The sequence below is a fragment of the Gymnogyps californianus genome, chromosome 6 (genome assembly GCF_018139145.2).
Source record: "Gymnogyps californianus isolate 813 chromosome 6, ASM1813914v2, whole genome shotgun sequence".
NCBI lineage: Eukaryota > Metazoa > Chordata > Aves > Accipitriformes > Cathartidae > Gymnogyps > Gymnogyps californianus.
This window is the reverse complement of record NC_059476.1, coordinates 32,296,381-32,322,547: the sequence shown is the minus strand read 5'-3', so window position 1 is coordinate 32,322,547 and position 26,167 is coordinate 32,296,381. Positions and strand designations below refer to the sequence as shown.

Sequence of the window (26,167 nt, the reverse complement as noted above, 5' to 3'; positions counted from 1 at the left end):
GCAATTTTAAAACAAATAACTGATGTCAGATTTCACTATTTTTATGCTGTTTCTTCTCCTAAAAGAAACCCTGTATCTGGCTACCTGCTTTGGTCAATAATGAGCAGCAGCATATTTCTGCTTAACTCCTCCACTATAACAGAGAGTCCCTGGATTACTCTTTTTTTTTTTTACTTTTCATTACATCTGCTTTCAAACAAAGCCCAATACCTGCAAGTTCTTCAGACCTCATCAATAAACATTATGGGACTCTGCAACTTACCTTTTCATAGAAAAGATATTGTTGCGAGTGAAGTAGATGTTGGCAGGCTGGAGCTGTTTTACTACATTAAAGAAGTACTCTGTTTCAAAGAGATTTACGTCATGCATTTGAAGAACTACATGATCATAGATAGCATCCTTCATCCAATGATCTCAAAGCACAGTACAAAAGTTAATAATGAATATGGAAAGAGAGTTACATCACTGAGTTCTTCATGGCATCTTAAATTCATAGGCAGAATACTCTACTGGCATCCTGCATGTTTTATGCTCTGTACAATTCTATTTATAAAAACCCAGTGGGCTTAAGGCATGCAATCAGATGCTTTTGCAACTTGCAATTTAATTTCAGGACAGGTATATAATTGTTCATAAGAGAATTTTGACTGCAAAGGTGATTTGGCCACTTAAGATACCAGACTTCAGCTCTTCTACGTGACACTTTTGTCTGGTTTACACTGTACTAACAGGATGCTTTCTGAGCCTGCCCTGTCTTCATGAAGTAAAAGCTGCATGTCTGGTCACTGTCAGCAAAATACACCTCTTCTTTGTGATACTCTGCTCACCATTTCAGATCCAGGTGTCATTTCAGGTTATTAACATTTTTTTAAGCTCTGCATGACCTGGAATCCAGTCACCTAGGAAATCACCTTTATCCCATTTTCCATTCAGTCTCGTGGCAATTATATTTTTCACTTAAAATAGCTAGGGCATGGCTTCCTAGGGCAAACAGGGTGCTTCATCTGACAGATTCAACCTCTGGAAATCGTTCCCAATAATCTCCATCAAAAGTGGATTTTGGCAAGCTTCAGTATTCAAGGGGTTTGTTATGTTGGGGGTCTTTCTGCCCCTCAGGTATAAGTGGAATTCAAATGTGTTGCTGCATTTAATAGCTATTTCAGCCTATGGCAACATATCAACGATTGACTTTTTAAATAGTGTCAATATTTTTAATGATTGTGTTCTGCTCATGTACCTCTTTTATGCTGGAAAATACTTAAAATATATGTATATATTACTATATATTGCGTAAAGAAATATATTTTGTTGCTAACATACAACTTAAAAATGTGTCGTGTTAGAAATCATATTGTGGGGGAGCTCTATTACATATTTGTACATCACACTCACTGAGATATTAAAAATACAGACATACTATAATCTGATAGCCTGTCACATAGATGTCATGCTCAGAAAGAATATTCCATTTTGAGAGTTATTATCTATGCCTGGTACTGTCGCCATTCCAGCAGAAGGGTGTTGTCTCAAAATGGAAAACAAGTTTTATTTTGTGAATCTGTATATTTTACCCAAGTATATATTCATTCACTCCTATAGCAAGAGATATTGTGGTACTGGACCAGGCATATTTTAGAATACTTTCCACAGGCTCACATTGATTATATATTGTACCTATTTTAAGACAAAACTGAGTGTTTTATGTGTGGTCTGAAAACAGAAAGTCCTCAATTTAAAGGTAGTTCTGCCAGGAACTGGAACACCAGCAGGCAATCTCTGCCAACTACTGTTATTTCAGTGAATTAGCCAATACGGACAAAGAGGTTTAATCAGAACTCTGATGCCCTTTGGCATGTATCTTTCCAAAAGAGTAAGCTGAGGAACTAAGGTTATTCTTTTTTTAAGTATAATGAAATTAAGGAACGAAGCCAAAGCAAGTCAGATTGTTTGTGGCACTTTGTGACACAGAAGTTCCTCATGTCACATATTTGGGCTGACCAAAGATATCTTGCCATTAAACTTGTCTTTTGAAAACCTGCATGTGAAAATGTTTACTGGTATACAGTACTATAATCTGGCATGAAATGGAAGAAATAAAAGCAAAAATAGAAAGGGAATTTTAAATAACTTCTATTTCTGTTGTTTATTTTAATAGCACTAAACAGAAGCCATAAAATTTTGTCATTTTTCTTAACAGAACTATGATGTAGCATGACCAAATAGCTTAACTACCTGTACTTAAACATCCACTTTTTGACATATTGAATATATCGGAGCAATATACAGATGAAGACGACATAGTTATCCTGGATTTTAAAATTACTGCTGAAATAAATTACTTCATAAACTATGCTTGGCACCTACATGATATAAGACAACAAAAATAATTAGAAGAATTAAATGCATTTCAAACACTACAGAAAGGAAACTGCGCATGGTCGCCCTCAACATACAGTCCTTGCAACTGTCCTCAGCACTGAAATCATGCTACAAATGAAGAGATGTTAGAACTCCTTAGTTTATGTACTTACGAAAGCCAAGATGACATCTATTTGATATGTTAGTTAAAATAATTGAGCTTGTATTTTGGCGTTATCATTAATATCTTTCAAAGTGATTTTGCTAAACAGACATTATGCTAAAAAAGCTAGTCTGACACTCAACAGAAAGTTCTTCTGATTTTGGTGTGATTTTTAAACAACAAACATGATTCAAAGATATTTCTTAGGGCAGGAAATAAAAAAAGAAAGACTGTCCCTCTTTTCTGGAGTAGCGGACTTATTGCCTTTGTTCAAGATCAATGTTGTGCAAAAGAGAATAGCAAATAATCTCTGTCTTTGGATTGCCAAAATGGTAAAAAGTATTTGTGAAGATTTTTTTCAAATACTTTCTATTTTCTTTGGTGTTAAGCTCAGAAAATCTTGCCCTGTTTCCCTATGGAAATACATTTTTCTTCATAGTGTGCACACTTGAGCACAGAATTCTTCATGAGCTGAGCTACAGAAAGGGGCTTTCTCTTCATCCCATTCTGAATACTCTCCTAGGATCCATCAATAAATTATAGGAGCTTTGATGAAAACTCCATAATTAAAGATGTAACTGTTTTTAGAAGGCTGATTTTAACATCCCTAACATCCCAATTTTATGCAGTATTGCATATGTGTTGCAATGGTGCATGCGGTGCATGTGCAAAAGGAGAATGTTATACCCAAGATTCATTATAATCTAGTAAGTATGACATAGTATGTGACATGAATTAAACAGAATTTCTAAACATACAGGCAGTGGTGCATGTGGGCTGTGGAAACTTCAGCAGCGTCCTAATTGCTGTAGGTATCCTGGCCCCACTCATAACTCAGATACTGCTGCTTTTTAAAATCTAGCCTCAAGCCTCATGTTGTGAAAATGTCAAATAAACAGCTGAACAGCCTTCCAAAGGAGAAGACCAGCATGATCTTATGCTTGGAGGAATTCCAACTGAAATTTGCAAGACATCCCTTTTACTCCGGGTTGACACTGGTATAATTTGCAAATACATACAGCATTTTGTGTTTGCAAATACAAGTAACAGTTTACGCAAAAGCATGGGTCCCATTGGCAATGTTTTCCAAAAACATAAAATAAAAAAAACTTAAAAAGAACTATGTATCACATATTTACAACAAAAAATGCATTTCTAAACTTGCTTACTTACTTTTCAGTTAGTGAATGTAATAATTCAGCTATAATTTTACAATGAAAGCATATGGAACATAATATTTCAATTACAAGAAAAAAAAAAAACAATTCACAGAACTTGGGCAAACAGGGACCTCACTTCATTTCGGAAAAAACACTCAGGTTCATCATGTTTCTTCTCTAGCATTCTTCTATAGTTTAAAAATTGATCATAGCCATTTCCTATATGTTCGGCTGTATTTTTCACCATGAATAATTCAACTTAGAGAATTTGCAAGGAATGGATTTATTTTTACTCCTCATGTCCATCTTGTACAGAAAATTACAACTAAAAAAAGAAAGAGTTTTACTATTTTGAGTAAAATACTCCAGATTTTTCTTCAGTTTGACACAATGTATTTATAGGGTGAATCACAATACTCTTTTTCCAAATTATTCTACCATGACACTCAATCAACTCAAACAGAAAGAGAAAGTTAAATCAAATGTAAATATGTGGAAATTGTGTTTTACCCAGAATGAGAGGACTATTAGTCCTTCCCTTTGCAAGGTAACAGGGGATCTTTAGTGATCACAAGTAGCCAAGACTTCAGTCTTACATTTCAGCTGAAAGATACCTTGGCAACACAGATTAAACCGAATTACTATACCCAGTGCATGTTTATGAAGTGCTCAAACAGGAGGCAGGCATCTGTTTTACCACTAAACTCAGGCACTTTAGTTATGCATTTTTCCATAAGAGTAAAACTGATTCAATTACAGTAGTAACCACCTAAGATAATTCTCTTCGGTATATATCTTTTAGCAGCATATAATGTGACTTGGCAATATTCCTGCAGATGAAAGCACTTAATACTGCAGACCCCTAAAAATACAGTTCCTTTTTGCAATTAATAAGAAGCATAGGATTTCTCGTCATGATAACAATGAAATTCTGTCTAAAAGTAACAATCCCAATTAGAGCACTGTATCAGACTTCAAAAATGGGGTTTCAACAACTATGAAACATATCACAAAACTACTTACAGTGACTTCTGCAATCTGCCTCAGAAGTGCTGGAGGAAACAAGTATGAGTGTTTATGAAGCAGATGATATTTCAAGAAAATCCAATTTAAAAAAATTGAAACATATCAACTGACAGAAATGAATAACCAATGGTAAACGTTATCATTTTGAACAGAATGTTTCTTATGAAACACAGCATGTGTGTAAACCGTTAATTCTGCCTTTGTTACAGCCAGCTTGGGAAAGAATTGCAGATTGCTTTATAAAAAAATATGATCCCTGTCATAAAATAAACTAAATAACAACATCATTTCACACTTACAGAAGATCTTCCTGCCAAGGATGAAGATGAAGATAAAAAGGCGTTATCTAACTAAGCCTAATCACATCCCTACAAGGGTGGTTAGTTGTTATGGTATCCTCTGCATACATGGTCAAACCAGAACAAATAGATTTACACCTCAAGAGCTTACTTTGAGTTAGCGAGTTGCTAGGACTACCTCCCTGGAGTCCTGACTCCCTTATTTTTGCTCTCACAGCTGGATCATTAAACTATTATGTTGTGCGGAATCCACCCAAGTGCAGAAACATAGGAAATATGAACCAGCTCAGATGTTCTGAAAGTTACAGCAAGGCTTTCATTAATAAGAACTAATAATATAGATGGTCAATAAGGAGGGAATTAATGTAGTCCTGACCTCCTTTCCCACTTCATGTCCCTTGTACTGTGGAAGTGGGACATAGTTCTCCATTGGCAATTCCAAACAAGCTCTGAAGGGATAGTCTCTCATATAATTAAGAATATACAGTTTTTAATACTATGATTCATTCAATTTCTTAATGTTAACAGCTAAATGTTTTTGCTAGAGTCCTTTTTTTCTATCAGACTTCAAAACTTTGTACAAAGCAGGCAAGCACCCTCAACTCCATGCTGCAGATTGGAACAGTGAGCCAATGAAGCAAAATGACATAACCATCACCCTCAGCAACTGCCAGTGCAAGGAATGAACCAAAGGCTCAGGAAGCTTAAGGTAGAAGATGTAAAAATGTAAACATACAAGAGAGGCTTTATGCATCCATATAGGTAAAAAATAAATTTATAAAGGACTAGTAAATAAGAATTTAAAAGAGAAAAAAAAGAAGCATGTTGGTAACTCTAAATTCAGAGGAAGACCATTCAGTGGTGAGTAACCCAGCAATTACAGCAATTAAGGCTAGTGCTGAATTTGATGCATACACCCTTAGCATGGGAGGTGGACATAAGAGGTGAAATGAGAAGAAAGGGTTTTTTATCTGCTACAAATGCAAATCCCAAAAGTCTCAAAGGGTTTTGAACATAATAGGCTATTAGTCTCATTCCTTCTGCTCCATATGCTTCACCAGCACACTTTATACCACCTTTTCTTGTTTTTACAAGTTATACTTCCTCTGTGTTTCTTCCATTCTTTCTTTCACTCAAACTTCATTCAATTTAAAACATTAGTGTGGCATCAGCTATTAAAGCTTCTTACCTTTTTCTTTTTGGTTGATTCTGTTGTGTTTTATACTTTTTACAGTTCCTTTATCTCTTTATATCCAGTTCTTTTTTTTTTTTTAAATATACAGATACTCAGGTTGCTATTTTTAAAGGTGTTTACAGGCATTAGGAACATAAAACATACTGGCAATCATCAAGCACTAGGCATTTAAGCCTTTTCAGTTTCTCTGACAATCTTATTCTTCAACTTTCAAATGCCCTGATAAATCACCACACGGATCTCTTTTTTAAGCATGAATACACCATGCTTTCTCACAGCCTCCACATGCACACAGTGAATAGAAGGCAATCACCTGAGCCTTTTGTAAAGCAAGGTGGTATACCTTAAGGGACATACCCTGTTCTTTTATGTTTAAATCAAAGAAATTAGAGCATTTTCTGAAGTTTCCCTTTCACTAAAGTATGCCCAGACAAAGGAAAAAGAAAACACACACACAAAATACACAAAAGCCACTATCAGCCTTTACCACAAAAATATGATGTTAGACTTGTGGAATAAAGGAGAAGGTATACTAAGCGAGCAAATACTTATATTTACTTGCATTCATAACTCAATCACAGCTAGTGGAAGGAACAATTGTCTGCAGAAAGACCAGATCTCAGGGCAACTGGGAAGAGTGAAGATGTCTCTGCAGAAAGGCTCTGAAAATTCCTGCCAGATTTGGGTTACTATCTTGGACATCCTCCTAGGAGTCTTTCTGGTGGAAATGATCCCCAAGAAACTTTCTAATGGATGTTGAGTATTAAAAGTCCGTTAGCTTTTGACTGGATTCCATGTAAGGAGTGATACTCAATGCTATCCTCTTTTGCCCTACCCTGTCACAGATCCTAAGTACAAAAGTTTTTTGTAGGGTCAGGGCAGGGATGGATAGATACAGATGCTCTCCATACAGAGGAAAAGAAAACCATGCAGAAAGAACCCTCTGTTTTTCACCAAAAATGTGTTCCTTCACAGCTAAATCTAAGGAAAGGCCGATATGGAAACAACTGACAATAAATCAGAATTGATCTTTCACTCAAGTAATATAAACGAGACAAGCATGACTTTCTGAGCTTTTAAAAGTACTTCTGAGCTGTAACATATTTTTGCTGCAATAATAAAAAGTCAGGCTGTCTAAATAATTGAATACCAGTAGTTCCATGGTAATGTTGCTCTAAGAAATATCATCTCTTCCAAGTTCTTCTATAGGCTTCTCTAACATATTGCTGACTTTTTACTCTCTCTATATATTAGGCTAAAAGGATCATGTTCAGAACTTCATTTTAGCTCAGAGTAGTATTCCACAGCCAGTAGCTTTTTCCCATTTAAAATTATACTCCCTTTCATTTTGGGAACTGTATAACGCTCTGCATTTAACATCCAAAAAGTTAAGCCTTCCTATATTAACCACCTAATCCCAAAGTAGCACATTAGGGATCAAAAGTGATCAGTGGTATATCAGTTTAGCCATTTTAGTCATTTTCCCATTCAGTCATTTTACCTATTTCTTTGCCTTGTGGTCCCTTTTGAGTGATATTTTAACTATCTCCACACATCTGGACTGTATCTCAATTTGGTCAGTGTGCTACACATACTGAAGTGAGATCTTTTGTATATGTGTTACCATATTTGAAATGTACATTAGTAAAAGTAATAATGTGTGCACACACATCATAATTTCCCTTTAAGGCCTCAAACCTGTTCTGAGTGGTAATCATGCCAATTCTACTGAAAGGTAAATCAAAGCATGAAGTGATTACGTGACTTACTCAAAGTCACTTGGGAATTCTGTAACAAAATGGAACCAAACTCAAACGCCCCATGGCATCCATCTGCTAGGGATAACACAGCACTGACAGGACACTCATGCTTTTCTGTAGTGGCAGCTGGAAACAGAGTAGGATAGTCCACAGCATCTCACATGACACCAGATACTTCTGCTTAGCATACTTGTTCATAAAGTGAGGTGCATACTTCTGTTTATGGACCAGAATTGCTTCCTAGACCTCCTAAGCCAACTCTGTTTTATTATATAGGCAACACTGTTTCCAAAATTAAGATAGTTTTTCATCACTCAGGTAGTGTGTGGAACTTAGACTTCCTTATTTGCAGTAGAAATCTTCTAGACATGAAAGTGGGCTGAGAAATAGCCTTTTCTGGCCATTACAATACAGGAGGGTGCCTAGCCAATTTGAAGTCTTCAGAGACATTTTTGGGGAGCTTTATGAATTTCAAATACTTCTCTTCCTTGTGTTGAATTTCTAATAGACATTTCAAGCCTTTGGCTCCATGTGAGAATCCTCATGCCAAATTAGACTCTGAAAGAATCTCAGGTTTAGCTGTTTAAGATGATAACGTAAACACAAGTTCTTTGCTTGTTTTTCCATTTAGACTCATGTAATTCAGGTGAATCAAAACAAAACACAGAAACCAATGGTCGAATGAAAACAGAAAATGTCATAAATTTTAATTCTTCATAGAATCCTCTTTGTTCGGCTCTGCTTAATGTAGGACCCATTGACCATACAGTGGTAATGTCTGTATTTCCACCAGTTGACCAGTTTAGGCACTTTTTGTAGCTTGGGTTCCAATCAGAACCTCACTGCTCAACAGAGAGTTTCAGGTATTTTCAGAGCATCCACTATGCATGAACATGTTCAAGGTAGCTTTCTCAAGCCCATGAAAATTTACGTTAGTACTCCCATGGAACCACTCTAACTGCCTTCTAATCCCCATCAATTCTTGTTCCACCAGCTACCATTGATAGGTCATCCTTTACTTTACACGATATAGCATCATCCATTTTGGAAATTATCGTCTCTAGAGGTTTTTTTATTTCTTTATCTCAAATTCTTGCACCAGCTATACTTTGAAACATCTTTGTCTGTTTAGGTAATTTATATTCTCAGCTTCCTTAGTAAGACAAGTGCCAGTTATATCAATTATATCTTAATTAACAATAAAATACATAAGCAGAATTGTGCAGTCTTCACTATTATGGTCACAGTATTGTTATGGCACTGCATCATTACTGCATATGTGGAAACAACTTGCAGGACTCCTGCCTACCAATATAAAAATAGTTTTCATAGTTTTCAAGATTTAAGTGTGTAAGATATTAGAAAATATTTCTCTAATAGTAAATTTCTTCTGCAGTGTAGCACTAATTCATTCTTAAAGAATAACATTTTCTCCTGTAAAGTAGAATGTATAGTATTTAGAGGAAAACAAACGAGAGAAAGAAGCAGCATATCTTTACCCTCCGCACATCTTTGCCAAACGTTTCGCTGTAGCTAGTGCCCAGTATTTCAAATTGAACGTAGGGGTTGGCGCCATCTTCTCTGAACTCCATAACACCAGTAAGCCCAGTTATATGGCCCTATGGAAATAAGTTTCAGAAATTTTAGAATAGAACAAATTTGCCTTTATAAACACTCATCTTCATTAAAGGTATGCCAAATCTCCTTTGAAAATGTTTATAGCGAACTTCAATGTGGCAATTACATGTTCTTCAATAGCTCAAACATAGTGCCAAGACAAAAGACTTTTTTTTTTTTTTTTTTTTTTTTTTTTTTTTGAGAAAATTACTTTAGCACTAACACATCCACTGTATATTGTGGAAAAAAGCCATCAGATTGTCATCATTCACAGAGACAAACCCCAAAGAAAAGGAGAAGGACCTTGGTGGACCATGAGACAACAGCCCTTTCAGTGTAACTGAGGGCAGCAGGTTCAGTTCTGGGATTGAATACAAAGGCACGAACTCCAAGTCCAAAAGAAAGGTATGCCTGCTGTGCTCCCAAGAGAGGCATGAAGGAAAGATAAAATTTAAAGTGTTATTAAAACCTCTCTGTGAAAGTATCACAGAGTTTGATTTTGGGTTTGCAGCAAAGAAACTTGAAATGACACTAAAGTTTGAATTAATTTAGCAACAAAGGATGGTGTCATCAGGATTGGTCAAAGCATAACATAAAACAAGATCAAATTGCATCATTTTACTAGAGGAAAACCATTTCATCGATATATATGGGGAAACAGGGTTTTTTTTCTGAATAATTGCTATAGTATAGTAAAAAAAGAGTATTTTTTCCACTAGTATTTGTGATCAAGTAACTTTCATACAAGAATATACCATGCATCTGCAAAGCCACATGAGTAATTCAACATTGCTGCAAGACAGCGTAACTGTTAGTGACAACTTAGCTAAATCAGATCCTTTTTGCTCTGGGCTACAGTACACAAATAGATACTTACCAATGCTCAGCTAACTTACGAAGCTAGTTGAGTTGTAGTAAATGGAACATAAGTCTTAAACCTTATTGTTGGTTGGCCCCTCAAGCTCCTTAAGTTCTTCTCTTGGGGAAATTATTATGATGCATGCACATATCAATTTGTATGTCTGTTCCTAATCACACTACCTCCAGAGAAGGTAGCTATGAGAACAACAGAAGTAGAACACACGCCACTGGAGCAACACTGCAGTGTGTGTAATTTGTTTGTAATAAATCATTTGCTTGTTTAATAGCTGTAGATCATTCCTGCTAGTTGTAAATCACTTGCTTGTAATAAATCAAAGAAAAGTTGAATAGAGGTCAAAAACCTCTTCAAAAGCTAATCTCAAGTAGAAGCGAAGCAACTCTTTCAATTGCCTGCACAACTGTGGTTTGTCTGCTCTCACCTTCTTAATAGTCTCTAGCATGGATCGTCCTCCATTCCAAGGTTTGGTGGATTTCCTCATGCAGTTCAGACTTGCCATGCTGTGCCATTTCCTGTCCTCCAGTTTTCTGTGGAAAGCATTGGCCAGCATGAGCACACTGTCATACAGGTACAGGTTGGAAACCTGCAAACAATAATAAGAATAAGCCTCTTTGTTTATTTGAGCATACTTTCAAAGAAACTGCAAAAACCAGCAAACAAACAAAGCAAAACAAAAGAAGACATAAGTAAAAACAAAAAGCTGGGTATGTCTGACGTGTTCAACAGTCAAGGCAATTCAGACAAACACCAGTGCTCACTCCCACCTTCTTTCCTGCTTGGCACCTGGACTCTTCTGGCCAAGGGACTCTGGCACACTTGCATTGCCGGTGCATTACCTACACCACTGCAATGCAGTGCTGTAAAGACGTAAGAGATTGCAGTTCAAATATAAACTCAAGCTATAGGAGGAGTACAGCTATCTATCAATGAAAGACAAGGATTGCTACTTTGTCGGTCCTTTCAGCAAGGAGAAAAAGATAGAATGGAGTTAAGTTCTTGTTCTTTTTGTTCTTTTGAGCAATCTCCTTGGTAATTTCTGGCATGGCAAAATATAATACTAATGCAACAGTTTAGAACAGAGGGAGGAGAAATGATAGTATTATATTGGTCTTATCATCTCTCTCCACCAAATATACAGGAGACTGGTTACTATTCTACTTTCTCTGGAGCTATTGATTTTAGGCTCCTTATTCTTCAATTTACATGAGAGATAAAGAGAACAATAATTGACAACAAAGGCTCTAGTAAGAACACCACATTAGTAATGCTCAACTATGTATTTCATTTTTCAAACCAAGACACGGCCAGCAATACAACATCAGATCTTTGACATGCAGTGGTATCCACTGCAAGTGGTAAAACTTTAGCAGTGGAAGTTGGCTGAGAGAAGTGATTTTAAAAAAATAATTAGATACTCTCCACCTGTTTCCAGAGTTTACATGCACTCTTCTTCAAACCTATGCACAGATTCAGGGGTATTGATTTACTCTTCACTAAACTCAAATCTCCAGTTAGTATCAGTTGCCAGATACAGCTTTTTAAAATTATTGTTAAAAAGATATTCTCCTAGCTGAAGGCTTTACTCATAGTGATCCACGAATTTGCCATTTATCTTTTGGATTTCTCTAATTCACCATGGAAAATGGTGCCTAGAGACCAAGAAAGGGCTATCTATGGAAGTTAATGAGTTGCATACTTCCTATAAAAATGTCACTCAGCTGTGAAAGCTTAAACAGATATTACTGTTGCATCACTGGCTCCACGTAAACTTCTGATATCTTAAGATCCTAATTGTCATAAACAAAATGTTTCATGTTCCATAATCTGGAGTTTGACATAAATTGAGAACCTAGGCACTTTGAAAAATCTTCTAGTGTAAGTAAATCTTCACAAAAGATATACAAACAAAAATTCGTTTTTAAAGAATCAAAATAGGAAGAAAATACACAAAAAAGAGGTTGGGGATATCCACTTATTTAAGTGACTAAACATAAAAAGGAATCTTAATGTGAAAATAATGCAAAACCTATGAGATACTATCACTGAGAATCTCTCCCATCTGGCATTGCCACCTTCTTTCCCTTCTTTTCTTTCCAGCCTTCCTGAATAAACAGTCCACATTCCCTATATTTGCTATTTTATCCAGTTAATCCTTTTCCTTCTGAAAGAGTTTCCAAAGCAGCTACTTTCCAGATTTCCTCTTTTTAAGAAAAGTAAGTAGTTAAAGAGTTAATGAGTCCCAGCAACTAAGTCTCTTCTGCTCAGTTGCATTTGTTTCCCTACTCTGCAGATATTTTCCAAAAACTTTCAAATAAAGCAACCAAGCAAATCCTTATTATTCAACAGGACACTTTTCCTCTTGTGTGTTAAGCTACTCTCCACAAAAAAAAAAATCGAAACAAAACCCCAAACCCACAAAATAAACCACCCCAAACCACACACCACAAAACCCACTTGCTTAGAAGTAGATTTTACAAGCATAAGGAAAAATGCCATTTCTTATGTGCCATCATGATCCTCTTTGCTCCCCACTGAATTTGATTTTACACCCTCACTTTTAACTGACAACTCATTGTCTGTTGCCTTGGAACCGCCACAAATCAGAAATGCTTTGCATTTTCTCGGTTTGGCACTGTTCTTTTTCAGTTCTGGAAAACTGCAGCCTCATTCCCAAAAACAGTTTGCTTGGTTTGCTAGCAGAGAGCTATAGGGCAAAATATAAGATGTACTTGCGTACACTGCTTTCCTTCTCTTTCTACTTTTTATGCTCTTAAGAGAAGCTGCCATGGTTCTGCATGTATAATGGACTGAAAGCTTGAGAGAACTGCTTTTGAAGATCTTAGCCTACATGACCATGCATCCAACTCAAATTACCTTACGCGGCAGAGCAAAACAAAACAATCTTGTGTTTACCAACCTAATCCTCATAGTTCAGTTAGACCTAGAACAGATTTTGTATCACTGTTGTTTCATTATTTTCTTTTGAAAGTATGATATAAACTGAGTGACAGCAAGAAAAGGTCTGCACAAGAGGAGGTTCCCACTACTTACATCCTTCTGTTATACATCTGGAGAGATGTATCAAGGCAGAAGAAAATGTTGCAGAGAACACAGCAAGTTACTTTTTGCCATGGAAAGAATATTCTGCACGTCTTGTTGTACACACTTATCCACTGGTATTTTGCCATTCCAGTTCTCTTCTACTGAAAGCCTCGTCCAAAAAAATGAGTATATGGTACTTTTTAATCAGCAAAATTCCTTTTTTCATATAATCATGCTCTGAATATTTACTCCAGTAAAAATGACATGCATACATTACTACATTTTACACCCTACTCGCTGAAGAGTCAATATCCTATGAAAGAGTAAGTTGAATTTTTTTCACACAAGCAACACTTCTTTTTTGGAATAGAAAATATGCAAGCTAGGAAAAAAACAGCAGCAAAACCTCTACAACCGAGGCTGGATTTGTAATATTAAGAAAACCAATTTTTTTTTTTTAATATTTTATTTGTTCAGTCTGCTAGTTAAGACATAAATTAACACAAAATATAGAAGTCTACCCTATTAAGGGCAGAACGCTTTAAAACTTATAAAGCATGACTCAAAGCATCTGGTTTTGCACAGTGATCAAAATTCAATGTGTAGACAGCGTGTTTATTTAAAACAAGAGAAGGCAGGATGTTCACATGATAATGTTGTTTTGGTAGTCCTCTAGGTCATGAGTCACTTCTTTGAAGTGCAAAAAATAATCAAGAACAACCAAAAATATCCTGGTAACTTAGAAAATAATGTCCTTTTGATCCTTCACAGTGTGCAGAGCAAAGCCCATCTCCTGAACATCCACAGCAGTATGGACTGGAAGTCTTTGCCTAATCCCAAATGGGAACTAGCTTTATGCTAGAAAACAGAATTACAGAACCAGGTCTAATCTGATGCCTGTGTAGTGTGAGTGTAGCTGAACAGATGTTTCCTTCAATACCTACAGTAAGATATATTATTAAATTACTGTGAGGTATATTATCTTCTTTTTTCCTAATTCCTTTCTGAGGTAGAAAAATAAGAATACTTAAACACCTCAAATATGCTCCTCTTCTCAAAATAATATTCACTTTCTACCTGAATTCATTATTATGTATGTATTTTCTTGTAGAAAAAAGTTACTTAAAACAAGACACACAAGTTCTGGCCTGATCTCACAGTAAATCCAGGGCTATAATAATTTCCTTTATTTTCTATTATATTCATTTTAATACAGCAAAATCTCTGCATACGTACTAGACTGTATTGGCAACACAAGTTTTCTGTAACGTCCAGAATAGCGGTGCTGTGAAAAGAAAAAGGGTTCAGTGGACAAAGCCTGTATACGCTTATTTTAATTTTCAGCTAACTATCAAACTCCCTCTGAATACAAACATGACCACTAAAAGGGAATTTGGGAGATACCTGAGGGATCGGCTATACTCTGTTTCCACCAGTGCTGTCAGAGGCATGAGAAAATAGTAAATTTAAAAATTAGTCTTCAGGTAGCATTCAGAATTGGTAGAAAAGCAAGAGAGAAGAAAAAACAAGGCAAGGTACTTGGCTACTTTGGGTTTTCCAAGCTCGGGAGCATTTTTTATTTCCCCTATTTATATATTCACAGGGGGAACAGAGGAGGGAAGGACATTGCAGGGATTCCCCTTCATATAACAAAAATTCCTAGATTAGAACAAAGAGTTTCATTTCTGTCCTGTTTGGAGGAAGAAAGAGTAATTTTGAGCTCCTCTTTCACTTCATTGCTGAGAGCTGTAAGAGCTGGAGGTATTGTGACTGAAATGCTTTTTGATCTATCTGCTATAAGAATGATGGTGTCTGTTTCAAGTAAAAAGTACGCCCTGTACATGTTTAATTTTAAGCATGTTCTGGTATATCTTCTGAAAATTATTCCAGACTTTATTTTGCAATGAAGAAAAAATCCACCATATACTAGTAGAGCAGAGCAGAAATTTTCAGTGAGAATGGAAATCTCTCCCTATCACATTATTAAATATCATTTTATAGAGGTTTTTATGTGAATTTCATGAGATTTTCCAGAGTGCTTTTACTTTTAAAGTTATATATGATAGCTTTTAGCTCCTTCAGAGGCACTAATCATAGACAAGTGCTCTTCTGGGAAGGCCAGCAAGCCACAAAGACTGACCCCAACTTCTGAGTTGCCAGCAGAGCCAGAAGTCTAGCCAGACAAGACCACTGAAGAGACCAGCTGGGAAGACAAGCTGACACCCAGATGCCACTGCTTCAAAAACTCATTCCCAAGCTGGGCATCTGTACCCTGCTGCTGCCAAAATCACCCTGTGAGTGGCCACAGCAGTCAGCTCCAAGGATGAACCAGATGGAAAAGGAGCTCAGACCGAGCGCAGCCTGCCAGCAGCAGAAACGCTTGCTGCCTGGGGAGTGATATCATTGTGCTTGCGTATGCACACACCAGCGTGCCCTAAAACTGTGTTTCAGCTTTCAAAGTTCAAGTACTGCCAAACGCAGTTACGTACTTGTGTGTCTAACGACAGGATGCATCTTACTAGGAGCAGTGAAGATCGATGGTTTACTTATGGTATAACAGCACGCTTACAAGGATATTGTTAGAGTGGAGAGACTGAAAATTTGACCTATTTCATTTTCTTAAATTAGTTTGCAGAGCCCATTGTGAGACTTTGTGTGAATGCCTATGTTTTAAATACATGCTTCGCTGCTCATGGAGAACAAAATCACAGCCAGCAGTCTGGCATTCATGAGAAAACCAGAGTCAAAAAACTAATGTTCATTAAAGACTCAAATGTCAGCTTCAAACTTCCAAAGTGCTATTTATTATCACTGAGGCAAATGAAAGCCTGAATAAAATTTTCCTAAAACGACAGAAAAACAGACCTCAATTGTCTATTTATTCAAGCCTTCTGACAGTAAGGAATCTAACTAGTGTATTATTTAGTGCTTTGCCCATTCTAGTTTTAAGTATCTCAAACAATGAGGCTTCCAAAGATTTCTTTGGAAGACTGCACTCTCAGAATCTTTTTTTTATTGATAAGCAGCTTTTCTTTCCTTTTTAATTTTTTTCCCTTTTCACTGAGTTATACGTCTCGCACCACCTTTCCCTACCTACAGTTTCTATTCTCTGAATGCTCACTGTCCTTCAGCTATTTATTATGAGTATTTATCATAATTATGAGTGTTTTCTTATTCAGTATGTTTTATAACAACATGTTAACAATAATACAAGGCCTGGCTTACCCTGTAATGCTCAAGCTTGTTAGCTGCAGGCATTGGCTTCGCTCACTAAACGTCTCAAGAATTTGGCACAGTTAACACTAACTGTCCAGGGAAAGTCTAACAGGAGACATTTGATAAAGAAAACTGAACAGAACTAAGAGTCAGACAGGAGGACAAGAGGTAATACTGGAATTGCAAAACAGAGTATAATATTATCATTTTACCCTACCTCATTTATAAATAAATATGGATGCAAATTAGGTTTGAGAGGCAATAAAAAATGAAAAATGGAGGTACTGACCCTTTCTTCTAGCACTGTTGTCCACTCACAGATAGTGCACTGAACAAAAATTCAATGAAATAATTATGCAAATAGAGAACTCCAGCAGTCAAAAGAGGTAGTCTGAGCAGAGAGGAAAAGCTCACTCCAGAACATAGCTGAGGTTCTAGCCTCCAGAGTGCTCACAAAATCCCACATGGTCAGAGGACATCCACGGTTGGTTGGGGTTTTTTAACCAATTCTTCTACTAATGCACCTTGTATAAAACACATGCCATCGGGCTTCAGGTAGAGATTATGTCATGCAATAGGCGGTAAAGTCAGTTCAAGGGTACTTTTCATTCATGTGGTACTCAGAAACAGTTTCACCGTGACTGAACATCTGGCCAAAAGTCCAAATTAAACTTTGCTAAAGAGACATGCAAATATAGGTTTGTAATGAAAGGAAAAGAAAAATGTGGCTCATCAATCCTTTATGGGAGAAAGTGAATGCTTTAATAGGGCTTAATCAATATTTACTGCCCCCAGTAGCACTTAACAGCTGTGTAATAACAGCAGTGTAAATAGGTCAAATGAGAGTAAGGCTATTTAGTTAGACAAAACTGCAGGATCAGGCCCTTAAGTTTAGGCAGCCAAACACATCTCCAAAAAATAATTCCACTTACAGTAGTTAAATTGCAGTCATTCCTGAAGAGAAGACAGTTCATAAATAAAAATGCAGCTCTGTAGGAGCAACTGCTAAGAGATGCCTACAAAGGTATTTGATGGTCAAGTCTTTGAAGGATGAAATTTTTACACAGGGAGAAGAGTAGATGTTTCAATGAATACCCTCCCACATTTCTCAACATCTTCTCTTCAAATACGTCAAAGCAATGCCTGTAATAGTTTTTCAGTAGAGAGGTTAGACTCTGAATCCTGTGAGGAATAACCTCATTAATTTTGTGACACAGTTTGCTGGGGTTTTCTTTTTGCCTTTTTAATCTTACTATATATTTTGGAGCATGCTAAATGATTTCAGATACACTGTGTCCTTGTAATATGTTTTAGTATGAATAGAATCTCACATAGATTGAACTTATTAACTGTATAAATGGTAAATATGGGAAGAAACAAACTGTAATGGGAATTACATTTCTAAAGAGAAATTTTTCTTCAAAAACATAAACAGAAAAAAATTGATTTTGAGTTTATGAACATATCTTGAATAACCTGATGAAAGAAAAAAGATCTTAATCAAAAATCAAGTTTGTAGACAGGCTTCAAAATTAATATTTAAAGGGGAAGATTTTGGAAAGAAGCAGGTTATGCATTAAAATTTCTTCAAATTGACTCTGTAAGACTATGCCTGAAATAATTGAAACAGTTTAATAGCGGTAATCCCACTAAACACCATTCAAATGCCATACATACTAGGTCTATCTAGGATTAACAAGATTTAACTATAAATCCTGAAGTGCTTCAGTATTCTCTCTCCCGATGAGGCAATACTGACAACACTGATGGCCCAAACCACAGGATATTCATCGCCAGTGGAAGATAGCAAGTTCTAAACTGTCTCTTTTCCACTTACAAAAAAATAAGAGAGACAGACACAGAAAAATCATATATGAAGAATAAGAAAGAGGTAAATTTAGTCCTCTGAAGTCAAATAAAATGACCAAGACAGGAAATTTACAAAGGTTTTTCTCCAGTTGAAGCAGAAACCCAGCTGGGTATATTATACGTGCAAGAAATAAGGGCACGAGCAAAATTTTGACAAGGGGGTTGATGGAATAAGATTGGATTTCCACAAAGCATTCAGAACAGATGAGGTTTTGGATGAGCTTGCAGAACAGCCCGATCTTTAAAAGCCTTGTCAGAATGCCAAACTGGGATGATCACCCACTGAAAAACAACTTTCCAGGATATGGTATTAAAGACACTGAGAACAAAATCGTTCCAAAAAGATTTTCATTAATTTAGCCAGAACAAAGTTAATAATCCGTGACGTAAATGTTTCTTTCTTTACCAGCTTGTTCAAAACCTTAAATTCTCCCCTATAAAAATCTTACAGCTAGAGACTGACAGAGATTAGCTTATTCTTCTTCAAAGTCATTAAATAAATAATTAACCAACAATAGCTGCTAAATTACCTTGACAACAAAGAATTATTAATGTGAGATTGCCCAAGGGAGAATGAGCCAGGGACTTCCAAACTGTGGTGTTAATCAAACTACTTCAAAGCAACGCAAGGACTCAGTGCTGGCAGGCGGTCACTGCCTCTGGTGGATTCATGCAGCCTGACATGGAGCTGGGAGCTACTGCAGCCTCTGGCAACAGGGGTAATTTAGTGATGTACTTCTGTACAGCAAAAGGTCAAAACTATTTTTTAAGCAAGAAAAAGGAAACAGAAGATTGGAAGTACCTGAATTGCAGGACCGTTAATAACATGTCAATCATACTTGGAAATTAATATGAGCTGTTTGCCCACAAGGTGTTACGTAAGATGTTTTGGCAAAGCCTATGAAAAAAGGCAGCTACGGAATGCTTCAGATGTAACTGCACATGCTAAAAGCATCCTATATGCAATCTGTAGAAACTTAAAGACAACACAATATATACTGGGGAAGCTAATTTGAGAGATCTCACATGTGCCCTTCACATTTCATGATATTTCATTCCAGTGTGGCTAGACATGACAGTTATAGAATCAACTTCCAAAAGGTGAACTTTATACCTCTGCACTTCTTGATATCTCTTTCTTGTTTCTAAGTTCGTAGAGAAGGAACTAATGGGCAAAGCATAACATTACTGTTCCATTCTCTTAAAGACAGTTTCTAAGGTGGTATAACATTTCTGGAAAATAGAAACTCAGAATGTGTTGTTTCTCGAAACCCACATTTGGGAATCAGCAGAAAGAGGGTCCTTCCTAAAGGGTCCTTGTCAGTGAAATTTAGTAATAGGGCACGAGGCTGTTCATGCTAGCAAATCAGTTACTGTTTTAGCAAATAAGAACTTGCTCAGAGAGGTCTGTCAGAGCCCTTCAGATGAGTCTCTGAATTAGATTATGCATAAACCAGCATAGCCAGCGATACTCAAAATCCTGCTGTAACGTAAGATTGTTCCTCAATGAGTGATTTGTTGGTGCAGGACAAATAATTTTTTTCAACATACTGGAAATTGCTTTGATACTCTGAAATGAGTAGCCTTTGTTCTCATTACAGCATACCTCAGCGTTACTAACAAAGATCAAAAGTGTCTTTTCTTTCTAAACCAAGATAGACATAGACTTTCCCCTGTGCAGAAAGAATAGACCAGTGCTCAGAACTACAGTGCATGTGGTTGACATTTCCCAAACTTTGCCACCACTATGACAGAACCCGAGTTAGCAGAGGTTCTCTTCAGGGAGGAAACGTCCATACCCCTCCTTCAGAGGATTTCAGTCTCTGCAGCTACAACTTTTTAGTAGGGCACAAATAAGTAAAACAAACATCCCCATCCATGTTCCATGGAAAATCCTGACCTACCCACTTCTCTTCCTGAGAATCTCCCTATCTCTTCTGGTTTCCCATAAGCCTCACACCTTGCTCTTCAGAAGCTCTTCCAAGCCAGCACATGAGTTCCCTCTGGAAGGACCCCTCACTCCACGCTGCCTTCCTGACCAGGCTGCAGCAACCCAGACTGCCAACAGCCCCTTCCCCACAGCCTAACCAAGCCCTTTCCAGACTTACTCTTAACACAGAATACCCACACTTGCCAACTCACAGGATCAATCACTGTGTCCTCACTCAGTCCATCTCAGGTTAAGACTAAATTTGCCATAAAAAGGTTCTAATCAAGCTTATATTCTCGGTCTCACTAAAGTTTTCAGTTTTATCCAACAGCTTCAACAGTGATACAAATGAGATTCTTAACTGTGTCTAAAGTAAACCAGAAACACATGGAGTCCCATTGAAAGTCCAAGACCTGTGTTTGTAAATTATTGCACTACCCTTAGAAATAGCACCTAAAATTGTATTTAAATTACTGTAAGAAAAATTCTGATATCTGGGATAAATTGCCAAGAAATCTCAAGATGTTGCTTACACCAGAGTCAAATCTGTTACCAAAATCTGGAACTTGAACTAGTAGTGCATATTTCACACGCTCAGACAATTATCAGCTGCTAGAGACTTCTGAGACTATTGAAACGGGAGAGATTGAATATATCAGCTGGATACAGTCCATTTAACTAAATATGAAATGCTCCACAGCCCAATACCTATCAGAGTTCTGTTATCCTCCCAGATTAACTCTTTCACAAGAGATGTCTAATAGGCTTAAATATAATAAGCAAGCAGTAACACCACAAGACTATGATAACACAGATTTTTCTTTCTTCAAATAGAAAAAGATTCTTAAGAGAATAAAATATGCAAAATCAACTCTGAGTTAGTGCAACCGCTTGCTCGTACTTCATGGACATAACATCACATCTAAAGCACTCAGTCCTGGGAAATAAAATAAATAAGTCAGGAAAAAGTTGACCAAAGGTTACATGCTCAGATTTATCTGTACTCATTTTCTTCTTCCTCTGAGGAAATACAGTCACAGAAAATTATCTCGTGTCAAATTCCTGAGATGGACTTTTCTGCTGGGCACAGCTACTGACCTGCAGCATCTGAAGATAGCCTTCTTGTGGATCGCACAGCAGTGATGATATTCGGTGATTGTTCCTCATGCATCTCTGATTGTTGTCCCTTGAGAGAGGGAAAATTTGCCGGATAACTGTCATCCTCCCCAGAGCACTATGTACCAACTCTAATATTTCATTATCAGTGATTTCCTGTGAAAGGAGACAAAGTCTTTTAAAAACATATATTTGTGCAGACATTTTGTATATTCCTTTCAGTATTGGATAAATGTTTTTAAAAAGACAATAGAAGAAAAAAGTTACAGACACACATGCTTAGTCTAGGCCAAATGTTCCTATCTTGTGTTTAATAACAACAATGGCATTTTTTTACGCATCATCTGAAACAAAAGAAAACAGCTTAACACAGTACCATCTATCTTGGCAATACTGCAGAGGTCGTTCCTCATAGAAAATCACCAAGATGGTCTCAATAGGTTTCTAAGTAAAAATCAAGAGCCTTCAAACCAAATTTATATGGAAAGAGTTTTGATTTAACAGAATAGAACCTCACTACATCCTCAGAACAAAACAACAAATGGAAAACGTAACCGTCTTTAGGAAATATGAGAATATTTCTTACACCGGAAAACAATGTTACAAGAAAGTACTTTTCCCATAAGAACAGTAGATCATTTCTGCAGACTAATCCCGATAATGACTCAAGGAAGTCTTTTGAGATTATCTGTATTAGGAATAAAAAATAGGAGAAACTTCATGGAAGGGATTGACACATTTAGGAATGCAAGTTTCTGCACACAGAGTAATTTGGGATAAGATAGAAGGAGATCTCAAGGACAGGCTGCTCTTCTTTCCAGGCCTCACACTGTCTAAAGCTTCTTTGCAGACCTTCGCACGTCCCGGCCTTCTAATCCATCCTGGGACAGAGCCTACATCTACTGCCCTTATATTGCAACTGAAACCAACTCAACTACACACTTTACGTATTTTGTATTTTAAAAAAGCCACAAAACCAAACCCTTTTTTTTTTTACCCCAAGATAAATAGTTTGAAAATCATGGGCTTAGCTGACCCTGAAATCATAACAGCGGTACAGCTTGCGATGGTCATTTCCTTCCAGGAGTTCACTGTGAGGAAGGACAGGCAGTGGCACTGCTGACTGCATTCGTTCCCCCAGGTGCCTCCTCCGCAGGGAGCAGCTTTACCTCCCACCTCCTTCCCACTGCCACCAGCAGCACCTGCAAGTCACATCAGCCCATCCCCAGCACACACTGGCTGCACCGGCTGCACAGCTGGGCCAACCCATTGCCCAGCCCGCACAGGGCTGCTCTCAGCCCCTTGCAGGGTAGGGGGCTGCAAATAATTCATGTTGTTGTACTTACTCGGTCAACAGGGCCCACACCTTGTGATGTGTCATCAGCAGAAGTGAACCTGGCCCTGTACTTTTAACATTCAAGAAAAAAAATATTTTGTTTTCTTGCCATTTTCTCTGTCAAGCTGTGAGTGAAATGACCATGGGGTTATTATAATTACTTGTTACGGTTGACTAGTAGTGTAGCTTTGGCTCAATTTAGTTCTTCTTTGCCAATTTCCCATCATTTTTTAGGAACATGAATTTTTAACTTTGCAGAAGGTGAAATTCATTGCATTAACGACAGACCAACTGGTGTGGCATGAAAACAGAAAATCAGAAAATAAATATATTCTTATAGAAGCCAAAGATTTTGAGGCTTAATAGAAAATGCTGGGCAGCACTTGTAGCCTTACAGGGAGACATCGAAGGAGACCCACAAGCTCTACAGATCCCTCCAGACTGCTGCCTTGGATTTCTCTTCTGTGAGGCTGAGGGGCGTTAAAGCCACACAGCATGTCTAAGTCGCAGTCTGAGGGAGAGACAATTTTATGGGATAGCTTTAACTCATAACCCCCTAGGCTGCATCCCTGGGCAGGCAAACTCAGACTGAGTGGCTGGAGAAAAAAAAAAAAGATCACAAACTATCCAAACCTTCAGTTCACCTCACACCACACACATTTTGTGTCCTCCCCAAGTGATGCACAGCCTTTCAAAGACGTCTCATAACCTGTGTCAAAATGCTTGACCTGAGACATGTAAGCCTATATGTAGCAGACCAGAACTGCTTCCTCCATGGGATTTCCAGAAATAAGGTAGTGGAGGAGATCAATTATGTTAGCCACATTAACCCAGGTTCTTCCCACTTCGCTATAGGCACCAAGTGAGTCCTGAATGTAAAAGTCTAGTTACTGTACAGCCAAAGAACTAAAACGGAAGCCTCTGGAGGGAAATTCAGAACCTAAATTGGGCAAAATCTGACTCTGAAAGTGCCACCTTTTTCTGTGTGGACAGCTGACAGTAGCTAAATCCTTCAACGCCTCAGTTCAGTACATAATGCCAAGGGGAACAAAGCTCCTGTATTTTTTTCAGCTGATGGACATTCATACCAGCAAATGATCCGTTCCTTTTAGAAAATGGGTTCCTTTTTAGAAATGTAAAAGCACAGAAAAAAAAGTTGTTGTTGGAGGAGCTGGGAGCAAAAGGTCTATGTCTGCATTTTTGAGCTGGTGCTCTAAAAGCTAAAGGTAACTATGGGCCTTTCCATGCCAGTTCACAGGGTGGTACAGCCACAGGCAGCATTGCAGGGCACCTCAGGTGGGTCCAGGAGGAAGAAAGTGTGGCTGAGTGCCTGAACTGCAGAGGGGAGCCGGTCACTACCATCCCACACTGGAGCAGCCCGGCTGCGGCTTCCCTGGCCAGGGGACTGCACCCCTTCCTCTTGCCTGGCACAGGCAGGCCCTGCAGACACATTCCAGAAAGCTTACGGTCCTGGCTTAGCAGCACGTGAAATCTTAAATGTCACACGCAGAAAGGTCATCTGCGTTCCGACCATGATAAATACAGGAAAAAAAAAAAGAAAAAAAACAAGCCAAAAAGGGAAAAACAAGTGTACGTGAAGTTGGCTCTTACTTTTACACCCATCAGAATAACAACATATATCCAAAAAATAGTTCTAAGCCTTGGAGTCACAGGGGAAAAAATATTTCACACTGATCTTACAATTAAAGTCTATTCATCTAGTTATTTGCTTAAAAGTAACGTGGTTTCTTTCCTGTGCATGATATGAAAATTTTCTCTACACTGTGAAACTGACAGCTAAGCAAATAATTTAATTTGGTCCTAGAGGGTGGTTTTTTTTTTTTTTTCCCCCAAAATATATCCCAAATTTCCAGGCTTGTTCTTGGATCATTGCACAGCACAAGACAGCACACAGTAATTACCATTCATACCATGCATGAATGCTGTATTCTAAGTAGAGCTTATCAGCTGGTTTGGCCAGGCAAGAGCTTCTTGCAAAATTCAATATCACATGCCCACTTTTTGGCTTTCATGATTCCATGACGTTGGTACTGCAACTTGGGGTAAATCTTTACTTAATATAGGTGGTGGCTTCTGTTTTTGTTTCAGGGATATGCTTTAAGGAAGGTTAAAGAGCCTAACTCTCTATTGCTTAACACCTTTAATAACAGTTTGCACTCAGGCCTGTAAATACTGAATTTCTTGAATGAGGATGGAGGGAGAGCACTTTACCCAGGTATAAAAGATATTCTCTTACCTAAGTGCTCTTATCCTGGATTTTTCCTTTACTAAAGGAAAGAACTTGGCTATTCCCAATATTTCAGGGAGCACTTAATTATTTTGGTAGGCAGACATAAGTGTAAGACTGACTATTCACCCAGGCTAGTAGTAGTTCTCACCACCCGACTCAACACTGAAAGGATATTAACCTTTAAACACTGTATTTCCTGTTCATGTGGCATATTAGTCGCAAAGTTTACTCTTCAAGAATCTGTGGCGTTCATTTATCTATTTATTTGCATACAAATATCGGTCATTTGGGGAATTCATTTATCTATTTATTTATCTGCACACAAAGAACTTCAGTTAGTTTGTAACACCTAGCCATATTGCTCAGGGGAATATTTAAATCTGCTCTAGTTGTGCTCAACTATCATAACACAAATTGCAAAATGAGACAATTATGTTTCACATTACAATCTCTATTTTCCTAGAGGTAATGACAGAAAATTATAAATTTTAATGACATTAATAATTTAAAGAACCAAAACAGATTTCCAGAAAGCACATCGCTGAGAAAACTGGAGGATTAAACTGAATGGCAATGAGGACAAGGATGCTCATGGAGACAAGCTACAGATTTATGTGGAATTTTTGCATTAGGATCGATACTGTTTGTTGGGTTATTCTAATTCCCCTCAATGCACTATGTACATCTATAAAGGGACACTTGTTCACTTGTTGAAAATCCAGAAAACGTCCTTCAATTAGCTGTTTTTTAAAACATTCACAACAGCTTACCCTATAGATAGATTTACTCAACTTTAACATTATGCCGGCTTCTCTGCATCCCGCATGAACAGACACACACACGTATATTTATAAAAGTTAATCCTTTAAGGCAAGGGCACAATCCATTTTTCATAGCATGGAAAACATTCTAATGGAAGTCTGCATGACCACCTGTCCAACTCCCATCC

The 26,167-nt window shown here is 37.5% G+C and overlaps 1 protein-coding gene across 3 annotated transcripts in view; it reads right to left on the bottom strand.

Moving 5' to 3' along the window:
- GRID1 (glutamate ionotropic receptor delta type subunit 1) overlaps nucleotides 1-26,167 on the bottom strand; it is a 556,760-nt gene that overhangs the window by 92,230 nt on the left and 438,363 nt on the right. For all 3 annotated transcript variants that reach the window (XM_050898995.1, XM_050898996.1, XM_050898997.1), the window contains 3 exons: nucleotides 21,614-21,787; nucleotides 10,880-11,041; nucleotides 9,461-9,580 (listed from right to left, as the gene is read on the bottom strand). In XM_050898995.1, the coding sequence (XP_050754952.1) occupies nucleotides 9,461-9,580; nucleotides 10,880-11,041; nucleotides 21,614-21,787 (456 nt within the window). The remainder of the gene's footprint in view (nucleotides 1-9,460; nucleotides 9,581-10,879; nucleotides 11,042-21,613; nucleotides 21,788-26,167) is intronic.